The sequence below is a fragment of the Pieris brassicae genome, chromosome 5, assembly GCF_905147105.1.
Source record: "Pieris brassicae chromosome 5, ilPieBrab1.1, whole genome shotgun sequence".
NCBI classification, from domain to species: domain Eukaryota; kingdom Metazoa; phylum Arthropoda; class Insecta; order Lepidoptera; family Pieridae; genus Pieris; species Pieris brassicae.
In genome coordinates this window covers 5,978,328-6,000,840 of record NC_059669.1, presented here as the reverse complement: position 1 = coordinate 6,000,840, position 22,513 = coordinate 5,978,328, and the positions used below count along the sequence as shown (strand labels likewise).

At 31.1% G+C, this 22,513-nt stretch overlaps 1 protein-coding gene and 1 long non-coding RNA gene across 5 annotated transcripts in view; one reads left to right on the top strand and one right to left on the bottom strand.

Moving 5' to 3' along the window:
• Window positions 1-9,385: 9,385 nt before the first annotated feature.
• The window catches only part of LOC123709201 (putative inorganic phosphate cotransporter), a 28,225-nt gene continuing 15,097 nt past the window's right edge, over window positions 9,386-22,513 (bottom strand). For all 3 annotated transcript variants that reach the window (XM_045660307.1, XM_045660306.1, XM_045660305.1), the window contains exons 2-11: window positions 21,164-21,294; window positions 17,144-17,323; window positions 16,491-16,629; window positions 15,887-16,113; window positions 15,570-15,719; window positions 15,234-15,366; window positions 13,475-13,599; window positions 12,387-12,506; window positions 11,673-11,805; window positions 9,386-10,845 (exon numbers count right to left, since the gene is read on the bottom strand). In XM_045660307.1, coding sequence (XP_045516263.1) covers window positions 10,772-10,845; window positions 11,673-11,805; window positions 12,387-12,506; window positions 13,475-13,599; window positions 15,234-15,366; window positions 15,570-15,719; window positions 15,887-16,113; window positions 16,491-16,629; window positions 17,144-17,323; window positions 21,164-21,294 — 1,412 coding nt within the window. In that variant the 3' untranslated portion in view covers window positions 9,386-10,771. The remainder of the gene's footprint in view (window positions 10,846-11,672; window positions 11,806-12,386; window positions 12,507-13,474; window positions 13,600-15,233; window positions 15,367-15,569; window positions 15,720-15,886; window positions 16,114-16,490; window positions 16,630-17,143; window positions 17,324-21,163; window positions 21,295-22,513) is intronic.
• Window positions 18,412-20,774, top strand: LOC123709204. 2 transcript variants are annotated; one of them, XR_006753704.1, is made up of 4 exons: window positions 18,412-18,672; window positions 19,497-19,726; window positions 20,361-20,532; window positions 20,619-20,774. It is a non-coding gene; the product is annotated as an uncharacterized LOC123709204 (long non-coding RNA). The 2 variants fall into 2 exon arrangements; XR_006753703.1 differs by lacking the exon at window positions 18,412-18,672 and having other exon boundaries at window positions 19,217-19,726.

Sequence of the window (22,513 nt, the reverse complement as noted above, 5' to 3'; positions counted from 1 at the left end):
TACGTATACATAAAAAAAATTAAACACCTAAATAAAATAAAAAAAAACTAAAGATCTTTACTGACAGGACAGATACACTCCGTATCTGTATTTATTATAAAATCGATAATGAATGCTATTAGTTGAGAGTTAGCTATAATATTTAATGAATGTGTAGATTGTGGAGTCTTTCCAGACATAAATTGAATTTATTTATTGACAAACTCGTTAATCTGATCTAGGGATTTTGTTGAAAAATTGTACACAATTCCCTTGGAAAGAATAACTCGTTTTATGAAGCCTTGTGGTTGGTGCACTAATTTTGCCTTTATTACGAGTACTATAGTTATGGAAGCTACTATTACTTTTAAACAATTACAATAATTTTGCCAAATTCACGCATCACAACTGAGTACGTGCTCCTCCATCACTATGCCTCCTGGTGATAGACAACAAATAAAAAAAAAATCATTTTATTATTATTAACTATTCATTAATTAAGATGTCATGTTTGCAGGTGTAATGATTGCAGCTCCTTACAAACATTGTGTAAAACAAAACTTCACGATTTAAAAAAAGAGGCGGAGAGTTTATTGCCATTTTGGGGGGGGGGGGGGGTGTTTTTCCGGATATGGCGGAACGGTTCCAACGTTCGGAAAAATATCGTCTAGCATACAATGATTCCCGATTCGGACGATCCTGTAACCTGGAAGTTTCAGTATGACAATGACCCTAAACACACGGCCAAGAGCCTCAAATGTTTTCATAGCGAACAGCGTATATCCGTTTTAGACTGCCAGCACATAGTCCGGATTTAAACCCGATAGAAAATCTGGTATATTGTTAAAAATAAAGTCTCAAACAAACGTAGCACTAGTCAAAACGAATTGTATGAAGCATGGAATTCGGATTGAATTTTATGAGAAAAGTTTATGAAATTGATTGAATCAATGCCATGTCGTTGCAGTGCTGTTATTGAAAATAAGGGATTCGTCACTAAATATTAATTATACCTATTGGTAGGCTGTGGATAGTAGCAATTTTGAAATAACAATTCTAATTACAAATACCTCTATAATTTTTTTTTTGTTTTTATTACCCTTTTGTAGTTGTTTCTAATTAGTTCACCATTATTGTTCATACCTTAAAACTGATTTAAATGTATTGTTTTATATTGCTTTTTTTAATGTATGATATATTTGACATTGAACGTATTGTTGTTCTATTTATAGTTTAATTTAAAAATAAAAACGATTGCGGTGAAGAATCTTACATAATGTCAAGGACCGTTGGTAGTGTTTCTAATTATACGACGACCACTGTGTGTATATTAAAATGCTTATATGATTGTCTTTTGTTAACATAGCTTTTACACATTGAAAGAAAACACTTTTTTACTGGATTGAAACTATGTATTATTATAAAGTTATAATTATTTTACATAATTTTAATTTTTTTGCGCGTGCTTTACAGCGCGAAAATTTAAAGTTATGTAAAATAATTATAAGTTTATTATTATACATAGCTTCATTCCGGTAAAAAAGTGTTTTTTTTTCAATGCTTATATGAATTTTATGTTTACAATATAATTATAACGCAAATTTGATACGAAAATAATCCGAATGAACCTTCAAGAATACAGAAAATCACAATCACAGCGTTTTATGGTTTGAGCTTAGCTCTAAATTAAATAACTATGGGGTAATGCCGCCTCTACTATGGTGAAATATGGCATGTTCGCAGTTTATGTGTAAAATGAATTGCGATTATATTCGACAACGTGCATAATCTATAAAATTAAGCTGATTTTATAATAAGTTTAAATATAAAATATTACATTAATTAGGACAAATTATTATAAGTATTATACAAAAGAGCTCTCAACCAGAAGTAGTGCAATTTAAAAATTCATGAGCCATTCGAAACAATTGAACGAAATTGTAGAATAAAACCCTGTTAAAATGCAGTTGACTTTGTATAAAATCTTCTATAGTTCTGCAGTTCTATCCAAGTTTTAATTACATTAACATCAGAGCTAAAGATGGGAAGTGTCTCCGATTTGGTAAAATTTCAAACAATTTAACGGACGTAATGTTTGTCTTCAGTTAAAACTAACACATTTATTATGTTGTATGTTATTTAAAGTCGTCAACAATAAATAAATTAAACTATGCATTTTTAGAACGGGATAAGAAATCCGATCGAGGTCCTGTAAGGCTCTGGATTACAAGGCATTTGCTTTATAATATTTTTTCAATGGATTTACGGGGTCGGCCTTTATTGTCTGACACATGCCATCGATACTTCATGATATAATAATTAAATAGTTAAGAAGACAATCATAAGTCCATATGGTCATTATTGTGTTAGTTACAATGTTGTCCTAAATACTATATTAGTAGCTTGAAAGTACATTCAATTTTAAAATTAAAAATGGTAGATGCAGTTCATTGCAATGACCCACGTAATCCAAATCAGCCAAACTTTCATACAAATTCAGTTTTCGTTTGCTTCTGCTTTTACCGCCAGCATGCTGTTAGGGCTCTCACCAGAGATACAGCTTGGGCATCGTGGCGTAAAACAGTCCACACTTGCATAATAAAGCACTGTAGACGTACTGCAACCGCGAGCGAATCAACATCCTGAACGCATTATTGAACTAAACACGAAAGGTTAGTCTAAGGGTAGGATTCAGATTCACACTCGACGCTTAGTCTCGAGTCAGCTTAGAGATGTTGGTTTCCTGAAAGGATTAAGGGAAACAGATACATAAATCTAAGGCCAAGCCACAGGTTTTTCGTGATAATTATTGATATAGTGGTTATAATATATAGTGGTTTGTACCTGAGACGTATTAAGGAGAGCAAATACCGAGAAAATATGAATTAATTATATGCCTATTATTGAATATTATTCATGAATATTAACTTCAATGCGATAATGTCAGTTTTTGCCAGTTCGACCGGCGGTTAAATCAGCCCGATTTAATCTGTAACAAACTTAGGTACATTATATTCCAATAATGTTAGTGCTTTAATATAGTCATAAAACATACACGGAGAAAATTCAATAATTAATCTTTCGTTTCGTATTTAATAGAATAGCTATCTATTATTTTATTTAATAGTTTGAGTTTATGTTTTATTCGTGCTAAAGGCTCAGCCTAGTATAAACATAGTGATGCGCGGAAACTGCCTCTGCGTCCTTGGTTGCGGAACGACAAACGTGAAAATAATACGAAAGAAGGAATTTAAAATTCTGCATCAAAAATCAAAAGCTTAAAATAAAATGCTTCGCTTGGGACTATTAACAGCCTAAATGTTGTTTTTGTGCAGTTTGTGAATAATATGAGCACGATTGGCAATCAGCGATTGACAGGTCAATTTCAGAGTCCACGAGCAGAAATTACCTCTGAAATATCTATCATATATTAAATTAACGTTGTGATTTTGTTGAACGTTCGGTAAACAAAAGATCTGATAAAAAAATCCATTGTTACTTTATATCTGAATTGCAAACTCAAAGAACTAAACTAAAGTACGTAAGTTAAGAACTATATCAATACTTCGTTCAGTCGATCACACTCTGCCTTATAATCACATGTTTTTCTATCCTTGTTAGAACTACCCATTCCCATTTTCCCATTACCATGTGATTATTGGTGCACAGAAACAAACATACTTTTAAGTCGAAATAAGAAGCAGACACGGCGAGAAATTGGCTGTGCCAAAAATGAATCTTGAACTGTTTAGGAAAAACACCTTTTGGATGGCAATTAAGAATTAAAAGATTTAAAAGATCTTCCGACTAGATTCATTAAAAATCGACTTGGTGTATTACTTTTGGAAAAAAAATCTTATTGAATAAATAATTATTTGCGTGAGACACTGAATTTGATATAAATTTAATAACGTATAATATGATATGTACGATACAAATAATATAAAAATTAACCAATTCATATGACTAATACTGTAAAATTTCTTTAAAGACAAATTTGCGCGCCGTTGTGTGTGACAGAATATGCGACCTTACGATTGTACCACCTTACACATTTTTGAACCATATTCTTGCAGTAAATGATATGATATGATTATTATTATTAGCAAACCAAAATAAATTGCTACACGTTTTCTTCGTGAGTGAATATACATAATGCCCCCCCTACAAAAGTATGGCTCTTGAATTAGAATATCACTTTTATTATTTAAAGAATAAATAAATGAAATTTCAATTATCTTCCTAGTAGTTAAATTAAAAATAAAATAGTATTATGAAAAGATTTCATTATTCCTAATTTAACACTGTAACTTATATTCCATAAAGTTTAATTATACCTAGCGAGGTTTTCCTATACTCCAAACTTTTTCAAAGGATCAAAGCGTTCTTATGAATATTTATATGGTAAACTATTTTCTCGACCAACTGGGAATTTTTAATCAACTTCAACCAACGCAATCTTGCTTGGATATCTTTTAACTTAGTTTCATCAAAATATGCCACTTAAAATTACTAGTATAAGTAATTTAATCATTTGTAATTTTTGAATAAAACTTCTAGTTATTGCTTCATTACAGGTAATTTTATAAGGCAAAATGATATTTCAAAAACGGCTAACATTTTTAAGAGTATTTTACTTTATTATAGCAAATTAAAAGCATTATTAATTATTAATGCCTAATCATGTTTCTCATGGAAGGCGGTTATTAAGGCTTTCTATGAGGCCTGTCTTTAAAAAAGTATATATTCATTTTTATTTTATTTTACAACCTGTATATCATGTAAAGGGTCAATATATTGAAATTGTGCGTTACCACGGTTTACCTATCCTATTTTTTCCGCGATAAGCTAAATTATCGAACTGTGCAGGATGTGATTTTTTAATATTAATTAACAACGTTACACATTATTATTATTATATTTTATGACGTTCTCTTTGGAACATAAATAATCGGACGAAAAACCGTTTTCTAGACTGTTAGAACAAAGAGATAAGGCCAGGTCAATAAATCGCCATGAGGGTCGCTAAAGAAGGCTCTATGACATGTACACGGGACAGAAGAGCTTGGCAAGTCAGACTGTCAAAGTGTAATTTATGGGCACTAACCTCGTCCGGAGTAAAGGTAGGGATACTGCAGGCTTTCGTAAAAGTAAGTTTTTTATGCAAAACATAACATAGGTTACCCTATATATCTTCTACATATTTACGATTCATCCATGTTAAATGATTGAATCGCTTCTATGTAGTCTCGAGGCACCACGCTACGAAACCATATAACTATTAACCATATAGCGAAACGACATATTTTGTCAGTTTGCTTCATTAGTCAATGTTTTATCTTTTTTTAGGCTTAAATATAATATACGACAGGTTAAACCTAGGTCGTATATTCTGTCTTTTTTGCACATAGTACAATAATCGCTTAGCCTATCTCTACAATAGTTTAAATAAAATCCTTAAGTTGTAAAATATTAGTACCACAAATATAAAACGACTTTAAACCATTGGCTCGGCTCAACTATAACAAAGCGTTACTAAATCCTCTATTATACATTTTTCCTTCATCCATCTTTTTCACGCACACATTCACTTAGGTTTGTTCGTCATTCACACACACCAATCACACTTTTCAATTTTGAATATTCTAGAATTCTTATGCACTTGGCATGCTTACATTAATAAAAAAGAGGGATCTTCAGATAAATTATGATATTGATATATATGAAGCAAATGAATAGCCGTATATATGACTAAAAATGAAATATGCAAGGAGGCTTGAAAGGATTAGAATGTTTTACCAACATTATGCCAACAGTACCTATCTGCCGACATTTTCTGTCCCTTTCCGTACAATAACTAATTTAATAAAGCTTCCTAAACTTTCTTTGATTAATCAGAAGGTACAAATCTCAGGAACTTGAATATTTGAATTCAGAATATTCTTTCATCATGCTCCTATCGAATTAACTCGGATTTTCACTGCGATGAAAGTATTAGGTCAAGCCTAATTTACCAAGATAACCACGTGTGCTACAACCTAACTACATTTGCGGCGAGCAGTAACGTCACGATTCCATTCAATTCGTTTCTAGAACTGCAAATCCAATAAATCTTAAAGCTCGCGTTCGCAAAATACTGAGCGCATAGTAAGAAGTACGTAACATGAGGTTGTATTAAGCATTCGTAAAAGAGTCCTAAGTCGTGTGCTGTCAAACTTTTGGAAAGTATGACTTACATTAACATATAATATTTATTGCCAGTAAATTATTCTTATTTCAAGTTTTCTTTTCAAACAAATGAAATGTGGCCATCACTGTCAGTCTTTATTTGGTTATAATTGCATTTGGGGATAACGCGCTATAAAAGATTTACATAAATATTTTACTTAATACATTGCTCACGGTCATCTCAGGGTAGAACTACAGGTCGCTTGCACGTTGTTTTAAAAAAAAACAATGAAAGAGAGTTTATTGATTGACCTTTTAAATATTTTAAATCAATTTCATTAAGTGTTACTCGTACATCAAACACCTTACAGATTTCTATCGCTACTTCTTTAAACAAAGGAAGTCTTAATTAAAATATTGGAATACGGATAATTTTTCAATGGCCTATGTATATTACCATAGACTATTTGTTGATTTAAAAATAGAAAAAGATTTGCCAACGAGCATAACATTAAAACCTTAAGTCAAAGTCAAAGACAAAATAACTTTATTGTTATAGGTAAGCAAGTACACTCATGAACGTCAGAAAAGAAGTTAAATTAATTCTAAACTTACATTTACTTCCAATTCAAGTCTAAAAAGTCAGGGGCGTAGAGCGGGCAAGAAGAACTGGCAAGTAACTTTCTGCCACTTTTATTAATAGCAAAGTTTTGAGTCATATAAATTGTTTAAACTGGAGCAAATCAATCCCAAGGATTAGGATCATTTAAATATTCGTTAAATTTATAAAAAAGTTTTATTAATCAATTAACGTTTAACGAGAATTTTGAATTTATTTATTCTCCTATTTCGCTTTGGAGTTTGTTGTAAAAACGAATAAATCCTTAAATCTTGGAACACAAAAATAACAATAAAATTGTTTGTACATTCTTTAAGAAGCAAACACAGCATGCCTTATACTTAATAACTGAGATAATTATCAATACTATATGTGATCTAAAAAGCGAAAGATTTTATTTCTTTAATCCTTTTTTATTTTAAACCAAAGAAGCTACCATTACAGATGATGCCAATGTGACAACTATTACACAGAAAAACCAACACAATATTAAACAATATTAACAAAAATACTAACTATTACTACTATAGGAACTGACATAAACCAGAGCTTTTGTCAGTTCACTCAACGGACAATTGAAGAAGTTAGTCTATGCAGTTAACTATTTCCATACATTGTGGCATGTGTTTCGTGATGTTAGTTTAGAGTGATATAAATGATAAGACATTGAAACTTTTTGGAAAAGATAGCTCTGATATAGATCCCTAGACGTGGTATATGTCTCTTACAAACAATTTCAGGGGAACATTTATTAGCTAACTTACACATCCTAGAAGTACCATCTGGTAGCGTACTAGTAACGTAGCAGCGTAGTATAAATACGTATACTATGAAAGATACAATGTGAAAAATAGATGAAATTCCGGTATTGTGTTGTGAAATGTAGTATTTTTTTTACCCTTTCTTGGCCTGCACGGTTTGTGCGTCAGCCATGCAAAAAAGTTAGGAAGTGTGTTATTAAATTTACTTTATTGGTTTGGAAATTGGATCGGAATTTGCTAAAGGATCAGTTAAATAAGGTTTATAATAAGTACATAAATGATTATAATTTTATATTGTTGTTAAAAATGAAACTGGCTAAATTTCTATATACATCGATATTTATATTAGATAGAAGGATAGAGATTGAAGAATGTAGTATCTTGTGTATTGTGAAATATATGTCAACCTCCCCAATTGTCTAGATCTCACAACAGATGCTTCCCAAAACAAATGACGGGGACTTAGAACCATTCCACAGATAATATAAGGGTCACGTAAGGCAATTTACTGGTACCCGGGTTTGGCCCGGGGACTTACCGCGACACTTATTTAAATATATCAAGCATAATGTGATTTTTATCTACTACGTGGAATATATTTCAGTGGGCTTGACCTTTTATTTCTATTTTTATGAACAATGTCGAAATATTTAATAATAATTATGGTCGTATAGGCTAATCGCCTATATAAGCATCGAACTACTAGAGTGACAAATTTAGTTCACGCTGAGACAAAAAGACAGATAATAATAGTTATAATTTGAATAAATAAATAATAGTTCATCGCATTCTGTGTAAGGGTTGACAAACTAACGCTTAATCAACCTAATACAGATCTAACGTATATATTAATATGCGCTAAATAATAATAATAACGTGTTCACATCGCTGATCAGCTCCATGTACATATGTTTCCTATACCAGAATGTAGTACTTTGACGCAAAAAATACCGAAAGTACTACACGGTAAGCGAGGAAATTAACATATGCAACGTAATAGAATAAAAAAGTATTTTTTACGTTATCTGAACACGATGTGTATGGATTGGAATATGACACAGTCTGTTTATTATATCCGTCAAGATTTCTTCGAAATTAATATCTAAATTATATAGATATAAATAAATTCAAAAATTAAACTTTTAAGATACCAATCTTGCATTAAATTTATAGTTTTCTATCTCAATGTTGCAATTTATTACATCCGTATCCTGAAAATATTTTGTTGAAACATAAATCATAGTGGTATTCTTTCAACAAAGCTAGCAATTTCTCTGTTTTAAAACCGATTTATCAATGTGAAATGAGCTTTATAATGACTGCAATAAGAAGTTCGTTTAAAATGAATTAAGAAATAAGAGAGCTGAAATAATGTTTGTTGTTAAAGAAATATTTAAATACGTGAATATATATTTTTTATTAAATCTCATCTATATTTGTTAGAGAATTTGCTTAATAAGTCTAATGACTTTCAAATAAACTTTGTAAGTGCCTAGCATAAGTGCTTTAGACTTAGTTTAAATTGTAGAATGTGTTGGATTATATTTATCTTGCAAATTGATATGGAATAAATAATTAGCTTAGTTACAATTCTCTCAACTTAATATGAGTACATATTTAATAAACTAAGTTAGTTTTTTATTAAATAAAAAATATTTTCCCATTTTATCGCGTTTTGTCCCAACCCAACTGTGCAGTTTTAATATTGGTTCTTCGATCCGGATTCTTCAGCCATACATATGGGCATGATACGATATCTTTTAGAAAATTTGTTGAATGCATCTTGTTTCAGTGTACTTTTTTGATAATTTCTGCATTTTCTACAACACAGCGCTGTGACAAATAAAACACAACCAAACACTTTGGAAACCATTTAATCATTTATTTACAATTAAAATTATAACTTATTACAATATTTATTAAATTAAATATACTTTCTTCTAATATACGCGATTAAATAATTATTATTTTATTACGCGTTATTTTAAGTCTAAGACGGATTTAGCCGGATAGCGGCCCGGTTAACTTGTTTAGATTTTTTAACTAATCTCTGTAACAGGAACTAAGTAAAAATGTGAATCTTAATTGTACCTAAAGCGGCAATAACATCAACTTGAAGAGTTTAAAGCGTAACGAGAACATAACTTTATGTTCAAGAGATATTATTAGTAATACTAATTTTATATTTTTTATTAATTATTATAGCTTATTGAAAATGAATGTTTGTAATGCTGGAAGCATTTACAGTAATTTTTAATGTCTAACTTGAACCGTCTCTGTATAGAAATATGATGGGTTTTGACAAACGGGAACTATTTTTCATTAATCTATGTCTCTCTGAATCTCACTTAGACTTAAAACCTTTCTATCATAAGATGTACGATCGGTGTCTTTGATTTGTTTATTTGTTTAGCCATATTTAATTCTTTAAATGAATAATAATATCCTTTGGATATTATGTGCGTAGACCGAAAAAGTCGTTTATATTCTTTTGCTATGAAATACTTCCATAAAAATCACTTCTGTGAGAGGTGATAGTGAACAAACAAACGCATTGATTAATTATTATATACACCTAATAAGTTTTTACAACAACAAAAATTACAACTATTGCACACTCATCACAGACAAACTTTATAAATTATACTTTTAAATACTTTGAATAATAATAATGCAACAAAACTTTTTTGATGAATTGACTTTTTTAAATCGATCCCATGGGATTCGGATTGTGCGATTATTTTAAAGAACTTTTTTCTGAAATATTTGTCTCAGTGACAATTTTATTATGTACTAAAAGGTCAAAAGAAAGAAATCTAATCAGACACAGAAATCTGTCAGCCCAAAGCCCCATAATGGAGGAAGGAGACATGTCAATTAATCTATTTACTTTAAATATTACCTATTTCCATAGAAATCGTTATATTATAGGACCTTTTAAGATGTTACATTTATGCCACAGCCTTATTTATTTATGTAATATTATTTAACAAATTGTAAAACATGCGATAACTACTGTAGTGAAAGTTAAAACACCCGGTTTCTGTATACAAAATACTAAACGTAATTGTGTTTTTTAAAGCAAAATGCGCTCGTAACAATAACGAATCGTATTTGTAACAACCCCAGCGGTACGTCTAATTCGGTTTTAATAAAATGTCATCTAAGTACAGTCTTAACAAAAAATACCTGTCGTTCGATCTTTGTACAATATGACTAGTTTAAAGCATTTTATAAACTCCATTTAAAACTTTTTATCTTCAATCTTCTCCAGTTCAGTTGCAGTCTTATCGCTTTGTTTTTCTTTGACACCCTCCTCTGTAATTTAGAATTGTTATTTATTATAATAGACTGCGCCTTTGCACACTCATAAATAATACTTACATACAATGTTAGTTAAACAACAATTAAGCTTAACGTGAAAAATGTTATAATAGAAACTATAAATTTCAAAAGTCCTCCCTGAGTTAATAATTATATTTTAAAATTTAAAATACTGGCTACTATATATTATGGTACTAAAATACAAGTTTTGAATCCATATACTTTATTTGTAAATATATTAATAATAAATGATAATTTAATAAGTTTACAATATACTATAGTCATACTAAAAATGAAATTAATAAACTGTGATAAGTTTTTAATAAGTTCACTAAATATAATTTTTATTCGTTCTTAGTTAAGGTTAATATAAAAACGATCCCGAATCAAATCTATTATTAATAAATAGATGTAAAAGTTCTACTTCATAATTTATGCGTCGATTTTTTTTTAAATCGATTTATTTGAGCTGTGATTGCCGAACTTATTTATAAAATAAATAAAAAATCAGCGTCGCTACAAACTCTTTAGGGTTGGGTCTCAGATTTTTGAATCTGTTTCATGATCAATTTTCAATCTAATATTTCAGTCTAAGTAAGACCTAGATACTTAGGTGATACCGCCTGTGCCTGGCACACACCGTCAACATTTTTGGGTCGGTCGGTTTCCTCACGATCCGTTAGAGCGAATGTTAAATGCGCACATAGAAAGTATTGGTGCACGGCCGGGGAGCGAAGCTACGAGTCGCACGCTAAACCCACTAGGCCAACACTGCTCATCTGCCGAACTTATTTGAACTAAATAATTGTATAAGCACTAACCGATAGAACTCTTCATTTTAGGTTCATTCCATGGCTGTACAGTCCCAGAGTAGAAGAGTATGAAGAAGAGATTGCTGAGGAAATAGAACGCAACGGAGAGGAAGAAAACTTTTCGCCATTCAGATGCGGAGTGCTAGAAAAGGGAGAAAATTTATTAAATAAAATCCAAATCCTAGCATACAGAAATTTAAAAGCAAGCTTGAGAGATAATAAGTATTTATGACTGTTTTAGTTGATCTTCAGAAGCGCGTTAAGCTAATTTTATGGAAAGAAAAAGAACACTGTCTGTTGATAACTAAATTGCGACCAAGAAGCGTTTTATTTCCGCGGTATTAAAAATGTCTTTAAATTTATAATGTTTCACATTTTATCCGAATTGACTTCCCAACTATAAAATATTATACATTCCAAATGTTGAGCTGTAATAAATCCACAGTTACCTGGACAATTTATCATAGAAATTTATACCTCTAGACAGCCTTTTTTTTTCACATACAGACGACCTGATTGTCGTCTTATCGTTACTTTCTTTGATATAACATTGCACTCGGAATAATTTCTCGGAGAACTATGGATACATACATTATTTTGGAGACGTGAAACAACAATATTTCATAAATACTTTATGTAATATACATAGAGAACTTGCGTTGGCATTTAAATCTAAGTTTAATATAATAAATATTCATTCCAAGGAAGGTACTGTCTACTCACCTCATCCTGAACAACAAGGGTGACGCTCAGCGGCGCCATGATGGAGAAGATATTACCACAGCCATTGGTTATACCCATTAGTGTACTCGCGAAGTTCGGTGACAGATCGATATGGGAGATCTGTAAAAGTCATATAACATACTTATTAACTTCAATGTAATATATAAACATTAAGGCCTGAATATACTTTTTTTCTTACAATAAACTTGATCAAAAAGAGTACTTTACATGTATTCCAATCTAGCCTATATAATAATGATGGCTAATAAGTAATATTATATTGACTAAATTTTCTACAATACTAATGAATAGCTTAAACTAAGGTAATGTTTTTGAACAGTGTTAGTGTTATATAATGTTTTGACACTATGTCATGTGTCCGAGATACACTTGCACTTATATTCACTACACTAGGTTTATTAACTCAAATAGTTTCGTTATCGTTAAGCGCCTTATTCCTGTCGTGTTAAGAAGTTGGATATAATGAGTATTGTGTGTATTCTATTGCTACACTGCATTATTATTATTACGCTTTGCATTTTACGTGTCAGCAAGTTGGTGTCCGGTCCTTAAGAAAGCTTACGACTAACTTATGTTTCTAGGGTGATTCTCCTAATCACTAATCACTTAGCTGAACTGGATTGTGTCTAGAAGGTGAGCCTCAGTTTATACTAAGTGGCTTTCTGGCTTTATTATCACGCAATATTTAAGAAACATAAAAACAGATAGTGAATTAAAATTTGAATATATATGTCGACACAAATTTAATTGCAATCTGGTAAAACAGGTAATGAAGATTAAAATCCACTTATTGACTATAATATATATAATGCAAAAGATTTGCATATGAAAATAACAAAATGGTTGACTGTTTTTGTGTGTTGATAAACGTAATAGTAATAGTAATTAATATTAAATAAAAATCAATTATTATTCGAACGGTTTCAGTATGATCACTATACGGTTTGTTTCTTTGTATGAATATTTAATGCCAGATTTACTACACTGAATATGGAAAAAAGATTTTTTTACTTATCGAGAAATTTTAAATAATTAATTATTTGAATATCAATTATGAAATTACTAACCAAGAATCCAACATAATGAGCGCCATTAAGTCCAACAGTGACGGTCAACATCGCGACTGCCAAAGGTACATGACCTGCTGGTATGTAGCAGAGACCTAGAAGAGCTGCTGCGGGGCCCCAGAATGCTGAAAAGTTATATTTTACTACATAAATACTTAGTTACAATGGTGATTATTTATTCATAAACATAATGAATATCGTATCGTGCTACTTTAAAGATAATCAAATGTTACAAAATATAAATTTGCAGCTTATAACTCTGTTTGTAGTTTTTCAGAATATATCTTATATCAAGTATGAAAATTGTTAAGTAAAAGCCTTAGCCTTAGGCGCCGTGTTAGTCTTTGTAAAGAAAGCCTACATCAACTTGAGGGAAGGTATAAATGCAACACCTTCCATTAAATTGTACGCAGGCAAACGTCTGGCTAAATATAAAAATAAACATAATCAATGTGAACTTTTAATTATATAATACAGAACACTTGACCGATTGGAATTAATGGCTAAACCTTTTGATACGTATAATGATGTCAATAAATATAATCCTTAAAATATGTAGATAATTCATAAGATACTTTCTACTCGTATCTAAAAGATAAAAATAATAAAAAAAACTATAACATTTTCACAATTATAACTGCTTACTGATAACATTATGTTAATCTGTACGATTTACATAACGTGATGTGTAGTATAGGGGACTAAAGTATCTCGTTTATGTCAACTCAGAATTTTACAAAAAAACCTAATATTGTCTATTTATTTAGACTACAAATTCATAAATCGCTTCATCCCTCAAGTCTGTAAGTAATATATAATTATTACATTTATAAGGTAGGTAGGTATATGCCTTATAAGGTCCAGTAATAAGATCCTGCAAAATTTCCTACACGTCAGTATTTATTTACGTAAGCAAATACGAATACTTTGTTTAAAATAAAGTGTACTTAGGTAACACTGAAAATGTTTAGAATATGAAAAACGGCTCAATGTAGAAAGTTGTCAATACTTGTATTGTATTTCGAAATAATCTCCGTTCCTCTCTACACATCGTCGCATTCGATAGAACCACTGAAGAAAGCAGTGGGCCGATTCTTCCTTAGGGATCTCTTCTATGGCATTTTCGTATGCTTTCACCGCATCTTCAGGGCTCATAAAGCGAATACCTCGGATTTTATCTTTAGTTCTTGGGTATAAATGAAAGACACAGGGTGCCAGGTCAGGACAGTATGGCGGATGACTCATTATCTCGACACCTACTATAGTCAAATATTCACCAGTACCACATACGAAGGTGTTTCTGGTCGTCGGTTAAACTATGTGGAATCCATCTGGTACAAAGACGCCTGACGGTCCTGATGCCTAAATGTTCATGTAATATTTTTCGAACTTAACTCATACCAATACCTAGGCTTGCCCGTATCTGCTGATAGGTCACGAGATTGGGCTTCACTAAAAAATGCTAATCGTAGCCTATCATAACTTTGTTGTTGAGTAAGCCCACAACGAAAATCATAATAAATCATTGAATTTGATTTTTTCGCGTTAGGTCATTTTCACGTGTAACGTTTTATATTTGCCGCCAATTCACAAACACAAATGTCAAATGAATGCAATATACTACATCAGGTTACCAAAGTGTTCTAAAATGCATTTTTTTTATAAGCAATGTTTCTTACTAGCCCCTTCAAAACATTTTCAGTGTTACCCACGTATATGTAATTATGGAAAATAAAAAAATATTAGTTTGAATACATACAAATAGTGTTGAAGATTTTTCTAATAGTTCCATGTGATAGAATATTCCTGTTAATCATAAAGTCTGCAAGCCAACTGAACACGAAACTCAAGATGTACATAGCCAAGTATGGAAGGGCAGAGTAGAGGCCGTTCTGGAAATATTTTTTTTACATTTTGTATAAAATTGCACATTAAGTAATTTATATTATTATGATATTTGATCATTAAATAACTATATTTTTTAATATACTAATTCTAAGAAAATATTATTATTAATATCATCAAATTGTTTATTATCGGTTTATCTTAACAAAAAAATGTTTAATATATAAGGCTTAGCAAAGTATATCCTCACGTCTTTTATAGCGACACCCAGCACTTTATCCATATACGAAGGCATTTCAGTAAGAAGTGTCCAAAAACCAAGACTTTGTCCACAATGCGCAAGTAGTATCGCCCAGAATGGTAGCGAAGTCCAGATTTTTTTCCATGGTGTTGCCACTTTCTGAAACATAGAAAAAATCTAATTTGAGCATTTTAATAAACTCGTTGACCACCTCGTTTTTTACTGAAAAGTCGAGTTAAAAACTTCGAGTTATGTAAATAAGAAAAAATAAATATTTGCTATTTTATTATTTTGACTAAAATTAAAAAAAAAACGTTTAACATTACCTTTTGTTCATTTATGTCAGCCGCGCCAGCACTTAGTTCAATGAACTTTCTTTCTTCTTTAGATATCCAGCGGCTGGTTCCAGGAGTTGAGGCTCCGAAGATGTACCAAATTACGGAGAAGACGAGGCAGGTGATACCAGCTACATAGAAAACAGATGGCCAGCCCCATTTGCTCTCTGACAACCACCCAGCTATCACCATCTCTATGATTGTTCCTAGCTGTGAACCTGAAAAGTATTAATAACAATTGACACCAAAATACATGCATATAAAAATAATTTATTGTTACAATAATAACAGACATATTCAAAATGAAATATTGTAAACAGAGTTTGTAGCGGCTGAGTTTTTTGAGTGTCTCTGAGGTTTATAAGCTTTAGGTGTTTAGATTTTTCGGCGATCACAATCGGTCATATTAGGTAGGGTGGACTCAATTTCCGCACTTAGACGCGTAGTCGGTCCGTTGTGCGTAAATGGGTCAGATTAATAATTGAAATAAATGTTAATAGAACTTTTACGTTTTCAGTCTAATTTATAGAGTATATTAAATACTAATGCCGTCTCTAAAAAATATAAGCGATAATTGAATGCTTATAAAACGTACCCGAATATACAATGGTTCCCATACGACTCCTCTCAGACAAGGGTGCCCATTGTCCTATGACACCATGGATACTTGGATACAATAGACCCTGCGCAAGACCCATCAGAATTCTACATGCGCACACCGCTATCCAGTCACCCTGTAATCGTATAGATAGTCCTGTACATCATCACACATATACATATTTTCACAAAATTTTCGATCGTACCTTGGTACGAAGAACATAGAATTCTCGTAATAATTAACAACGCAAGTGTTTTATGATAAAATCGAGTAAAGAAAACGTTTGATTAGTATGTAAATATTCATAATATTGAGTATTATATAATATATAGTATAGTGTAATAAATATTCTTGTACGAACACAGATATAAGTCCGTAAATCGTCTGTTTTGATATATTTAATATGGCTAACACTCTTCGCAGAGAAGTTCTTCAACACACATCTTCACATTTGTACCTGTAAGAGTGTGGATCAGACTTAGAACTATACTAACGTACTCACCTAACGTACATTTACATGGAAACCTGTTTTTTTATTAAATTGTTTTTAATGTTCACGGTAGGTACAATATTCGTCTCATTATCTTTTAACGAAAACCTTGGTTATTGAAATGCGTTAGTCTAGTAAATTACAATACAGCAAAAAGTACCTGAGTTGCCATCAGGGGTGTAAACAAATTGATTATACCAGTAATAATCATAGAAACAAAGATAAGCATTTTCCCGCCAAATCTGCCAGCGAGTAAACCAGCTGGTATCTGCAGCACAATGTAGCCCCAGAAGAATGACGATAGAATTGTATCTCGTATGCTTTGCTCCCATTCGAATATCTGTAAAACGTATTTTTTTGGTAAGTATAAGTTGCCGTTATTGCCTACTCCGCTGTCTGATGGATCTCTTACTCTCCAAAAGAAGAAATGGGATTAATTGTACAATTAACCCTTTGTGCAGTAAAACAGATTAGTAAAGTTTCGAAATTAGATTATAAGAGTTGGAAGTAATTTAGACATTATTTGAAGTGATGATGATGTTATAATTCTGTATAGTACAGGTTTTTATAGTGTCCATATAACGTGATAAAATTTTGCTTCTATTTTTTGTCTTAAAACTTTAAACGGCTGCACATATCTTGCTTACACATTAAGATCTATTAGAACTATTGAAAACTTAGGCAGGGTATATGCAACAAATTGTTCGACCACGTTCTACGTATAAAAACGTTTACCAGTTGAAAGACGAACTTAGTCAAACTTCGCATCTCTATTATTTATTCTTAAAAGTTTAATATAAAGTTATTTCTCTTTAGTTTGTTACTTTTAGTAAATTGGTCTACAAACGACGGCATAAACTATTGTTGTGTCTATGGTCTGTGTCTTTCTTTCTGACAATTCTCAAGAAACTCAAAAAGTTTACTTTATTTATACTAAATATAATGACTAATTATACAGAATAATATTTCTTGAATATGTAAATGTATTTTCAAAATTATGTTTAATCAGCTTGAAGTCAAACAATGAAGATTTCTGTTTTATTTAATACGTCATGTTTGTTTTTTATTAGTAATTTGAATGATATTTCTTTTATAATTTTACTTTATTTTTATCGATTTTAATACTAAAATATATTTTGTTGATGAAAATATCTTAATAATCGAACCAAAATTATATATCACAGAACAATTTTGGAGAACAGACAAGAAAAATTCGTATTATAAAAAAATGTGTCCAGTTTCTTTAACAAATTTATTAAACTCACAGAAAATCTCAGAGTGTTCTATGCAAATACCAGGATATAGAACAAAAACTGTTATATAAATGGACTGTTTATATATGTTAGTAACTACGTGAATTACAAAACCTAGACAATTGAATTATCTATCAATTAGTATTATGTCACAGCAATGATTTATTACGGCATCAACTATTCTTAGAACTCAATATCAATTCACAGTATCGAACCATACATAAAATTATTACTATCGGTTTATGCCTGTTAAATACGTGTTTTTGTTTGTTAGGAATAATTAATATTTTATTTAGTGTCTTAAAATAATTGGTGATAAACTATTATCAGCCATTTTGCAAACACAAAAGTTTAATCATAAAGAATCGGAATTATAGGCTTCTCTAATATCTATGTCAGAAATGCAACGATGAGACTGACTACACTCAGTAACAGCGTAAGTTACGTTTGGCGTTTGTTATCTCTGGTTTGGGCGTGCGTGCGTGCTCTTATTTAGCTCAAATAGAGGACAAATCATTGTTTTTCATTTATTTTATTGGAAATATGGGATATGATCTAATGATTTCAGCTCGTTACAAACATTATGTAAAACAAAACTTGGCGATTAAAAAGAGTGGCGGAGTGTTTATTACCAGTTCTTCTCTTCTCTTGCTCTTAATTTGAGAACTGGCAGTAAATGTAATAAGTTCATAAGTGTATATTGTGTTCCCTATATGAATAAATTTTGATTGTTTTGTTTTTTTGAATTCGTGTCAGAATAATCAGACAAACTATCAGATAAACAGAAATGAAAAGTTCCTGCCCCATCAATTGGCAAGGCATATATCAAATTAAAATTTAGTTCACCTTGCCTTCTTATTGCATATCACCAGTCACTTTTCAGATTGGTCTCAACTCATATTTAATAGCTTACTAAGATTAAAAGTGATTAGAGTTTGTTATAGCGTTGCTAAAATTTATGTTGCTTAACGCTGATAAGCGGAATTAATAAGATGTTAATCAACACACGTGGAATTCACACGACAAAACTTAATGATATATTTTTTTTACGAACGTTGGAAACATTTTTCTAATGATTTTTTACGTTTATGTTTTGTCACGAATTTCATAACGAAGTTTCGATCAGCTTATCATTTGTTAATGCACCATTAGAACCAGTTGCGCGTTCATATTGGCGATAACTATAATCTTTGTACTACTGCTACAAGTACGGAAGCTGAATATTGTCTATTCATGATGGCTGGTGATATATCACCACAGGAATTCTAAAGACCAGTTTCTCACAAACATCAATACCTGTATTATGTAAATTTAAAAAAAATATGGAAAATTATGTAGAATATCAAACAATACTTAAAAACTACTAATAGGACTATGGCAAGGATTTTCACGAATATTAAGTATTTTATCAGGAGTTCTATACAAGCTAAAATTGAAATCAAAATAAGGATGTCAAATTGTAGATCTTTTAGCCGACGGTGAACATACAGGTATGAATACGAAGTCTTTAATCAATTGTTTGTGTTGTGCTGTTAAATCAGGAACTTCATAAATATAATCAATCATCCATCCCAGCTATTATTAATTACTATGGTTTAAATAATAAATATTGTTTAAAGTTTAAACAAATGGATAACTTGCTAGAAACAGCGATGCACATATTTCTGTTTTTGACCAAAATAAGTAGTTAATTTGAAAATCATTGACATTTATCTTTGTGTTTGTATTTCGCAATCAAATTCAACATGTTTGAATAATGACGGCCTTAACTACAACAATTCCGGTATTTACTAGACAAAAATTTTCAAGCTATATTATCGCATCTTTAGATTTACTTATAGTTACAAATTATTTAACTATAAATGTTTTAAATTATTATTTTGAGTGAAATTCTTCATTGCTGTATATATTCAAAGTATGGTAGTCTAGTAAATCGTTACTATAGCTATGTTAGAAAAATAGGTTGTAAAAAAAATTTCTACATACATCCCAAAATTATGAAGAAATTTTCATGAATTATTAGTAAGCTGTAAAACCCTGCAACTTTGTTCGTTGACATGTACGAAAACAGAGTTCCAAAATAAAATGTAATAAAAATTCTAGCAAACATCCAGAATGTTTCAGATTTCAGCAGAAAATATCAGCAAACGCCGAAATACCTGGGCCAATAAAAGTAAAACGGGTACTGAATTTCAAGTCGACAAGTTGACAACAACCATTACAGCTCTTCCACAGGGATTTTACAAAATTTTTAGTATTTCCTTAAGTCTCTTTGTTTAGCAGACTTATATGTAAGGTACATCCTTGTAAACGTTTTCAACCTTACACTTAGGAATTATCCATATAAAATACAAATCATATAATTTTAATTTATTTTTTAAGGAAATAGCTAAAAGGTACGTCGAAATCACAGGAGACCGAAGAGCTGACAGTTAGCTGGGACAAAGAATTAGTCCAGCTAATCAAAGGGGGAACGCTACCAGTATCTTCGAAACCTTGCCTAAATGGACTGCTTTTAATAAAATATTTTAGTTATTATATTATATTTTTGAAGGTTTTTAGTTATAGATTTAAAGAATGTTATTTTTATGTTGCTTAATTAATGTAGTATTTAGATAATATCTTTTAAAATTAACAAGTGATCGAAAAAGTAAGGCTAAAATATGCATCAAAAGATGTGAGAATTTTCAAATTTAATTCTGTTTTAACAAAGCCGGACTTCGAATCGTGGGAATCAGTTAGTGACTCTTAGCTATAGATACAAATAATATATATACAATTAATTTACCGGAAAGCCAGGCTTGAGGTCAAAACAATCAGACTTGATGTTTCCCATTTTTATGATTTCTTTAAGCCCTGAATATATATTGCGGGACTATAACTGAGTCAGTGACTTTGTAGATTTAATTAATACAAAGTTTATTTACCGGAAAGCCATGCTCGTTAGGTTTGGTCATGGCAACAATGGCAAGACTCATGCTGACCCTGGTGGCATACGACGTTACTGTCGACAGGAACAGTAAAAATATGACCACATGCCGCATCCCGAAGGAGGACTCTGCAAATAAAAATAAATAATGTTCATCATTTGAGTTTAGATATTTTCTAATCACGCCGATCTAGTACAGTGTTAGCCTAGTGGCTTCGGCGTGCAACTCTCATCCCTGAGGTCGTAGTTGTGTCCCGGCTGTGCACCTATGGACTTTCTTTCTTTGTGCGCAAATTCGCTCGAACGGTAAAGGATAACATCATGAGGAAACCGGCTTGCCTTAGACCTTAAATCGACGCGGCGTCGGCGCGTCAAGCCAGGAGGCTGATCACCAACTTACCTATAAGTTTGAAATGATCATGAAACAGATGCAAAAATCTGAGGCCCAGACACAAAAAGGTTGTCGCGCCACTGAATTATTCATTTATTTTTTTCTAATCACAGACAAATTCTCAGATTTAATTAAAATTTATTTTTGTTCGAAGTGGGCAACATGGCTTTTCCCTCATAACTGTGATATACAAAACCGTGAAACGATCCCTGGAGTTACGTATGAAAAAAAATCAAGAGATCGCAAATTTTAAAAAGGTCATAAAATGCCAATACAATATAAAAAAAAAACAATTAAATAATCATTATTATAAGCCACTTATTTATATTATATATGATAGGTAAAATTTACTGACCCTAATGCCATTTTATATTGTATATTATAGTTTGTCATAATTGCAAAACCTGACATATTTGCAAAACAATATCGAAATGAAACAACTTTATTTGACTCTGAACGTAGATCGCATCTAGCTTCTATGTCTTTACAGATAGTTGGTGACTATTCAGTATTTTAAGCTGTACTGATTCATTAATTAATATAAAAATATATAGTTTTAGCTTATGACTATTGCTTTTTTCTGTTGTTCTTCGACTAAAAAAATCCAAACTCTTATGCGACGATGGATGAGTAGTATTTTAAGTACATGTTCATTTTGAATTTGAATATTATAACCCAATTTATATCCAATAAAGTAAAATGTTCAATAGAAAAGACCGCTTGTTTGCATTTATCTCATTACCGTAGAAATTATTTCTAATGTTTGAGATACCCATACTAAGCTAGATACTATACTTATATATTTTATTAACTATATACTTAATATAAGTATAGTAAATCTATAATCTAGCTATATAATAAAATCGACATCAGTAATATATATATATTACATGACCGTGGTTGAGTGTCAATGCACCCAACCTGTTCAATTACTTTCCTTTTTCGTATATTCACTTG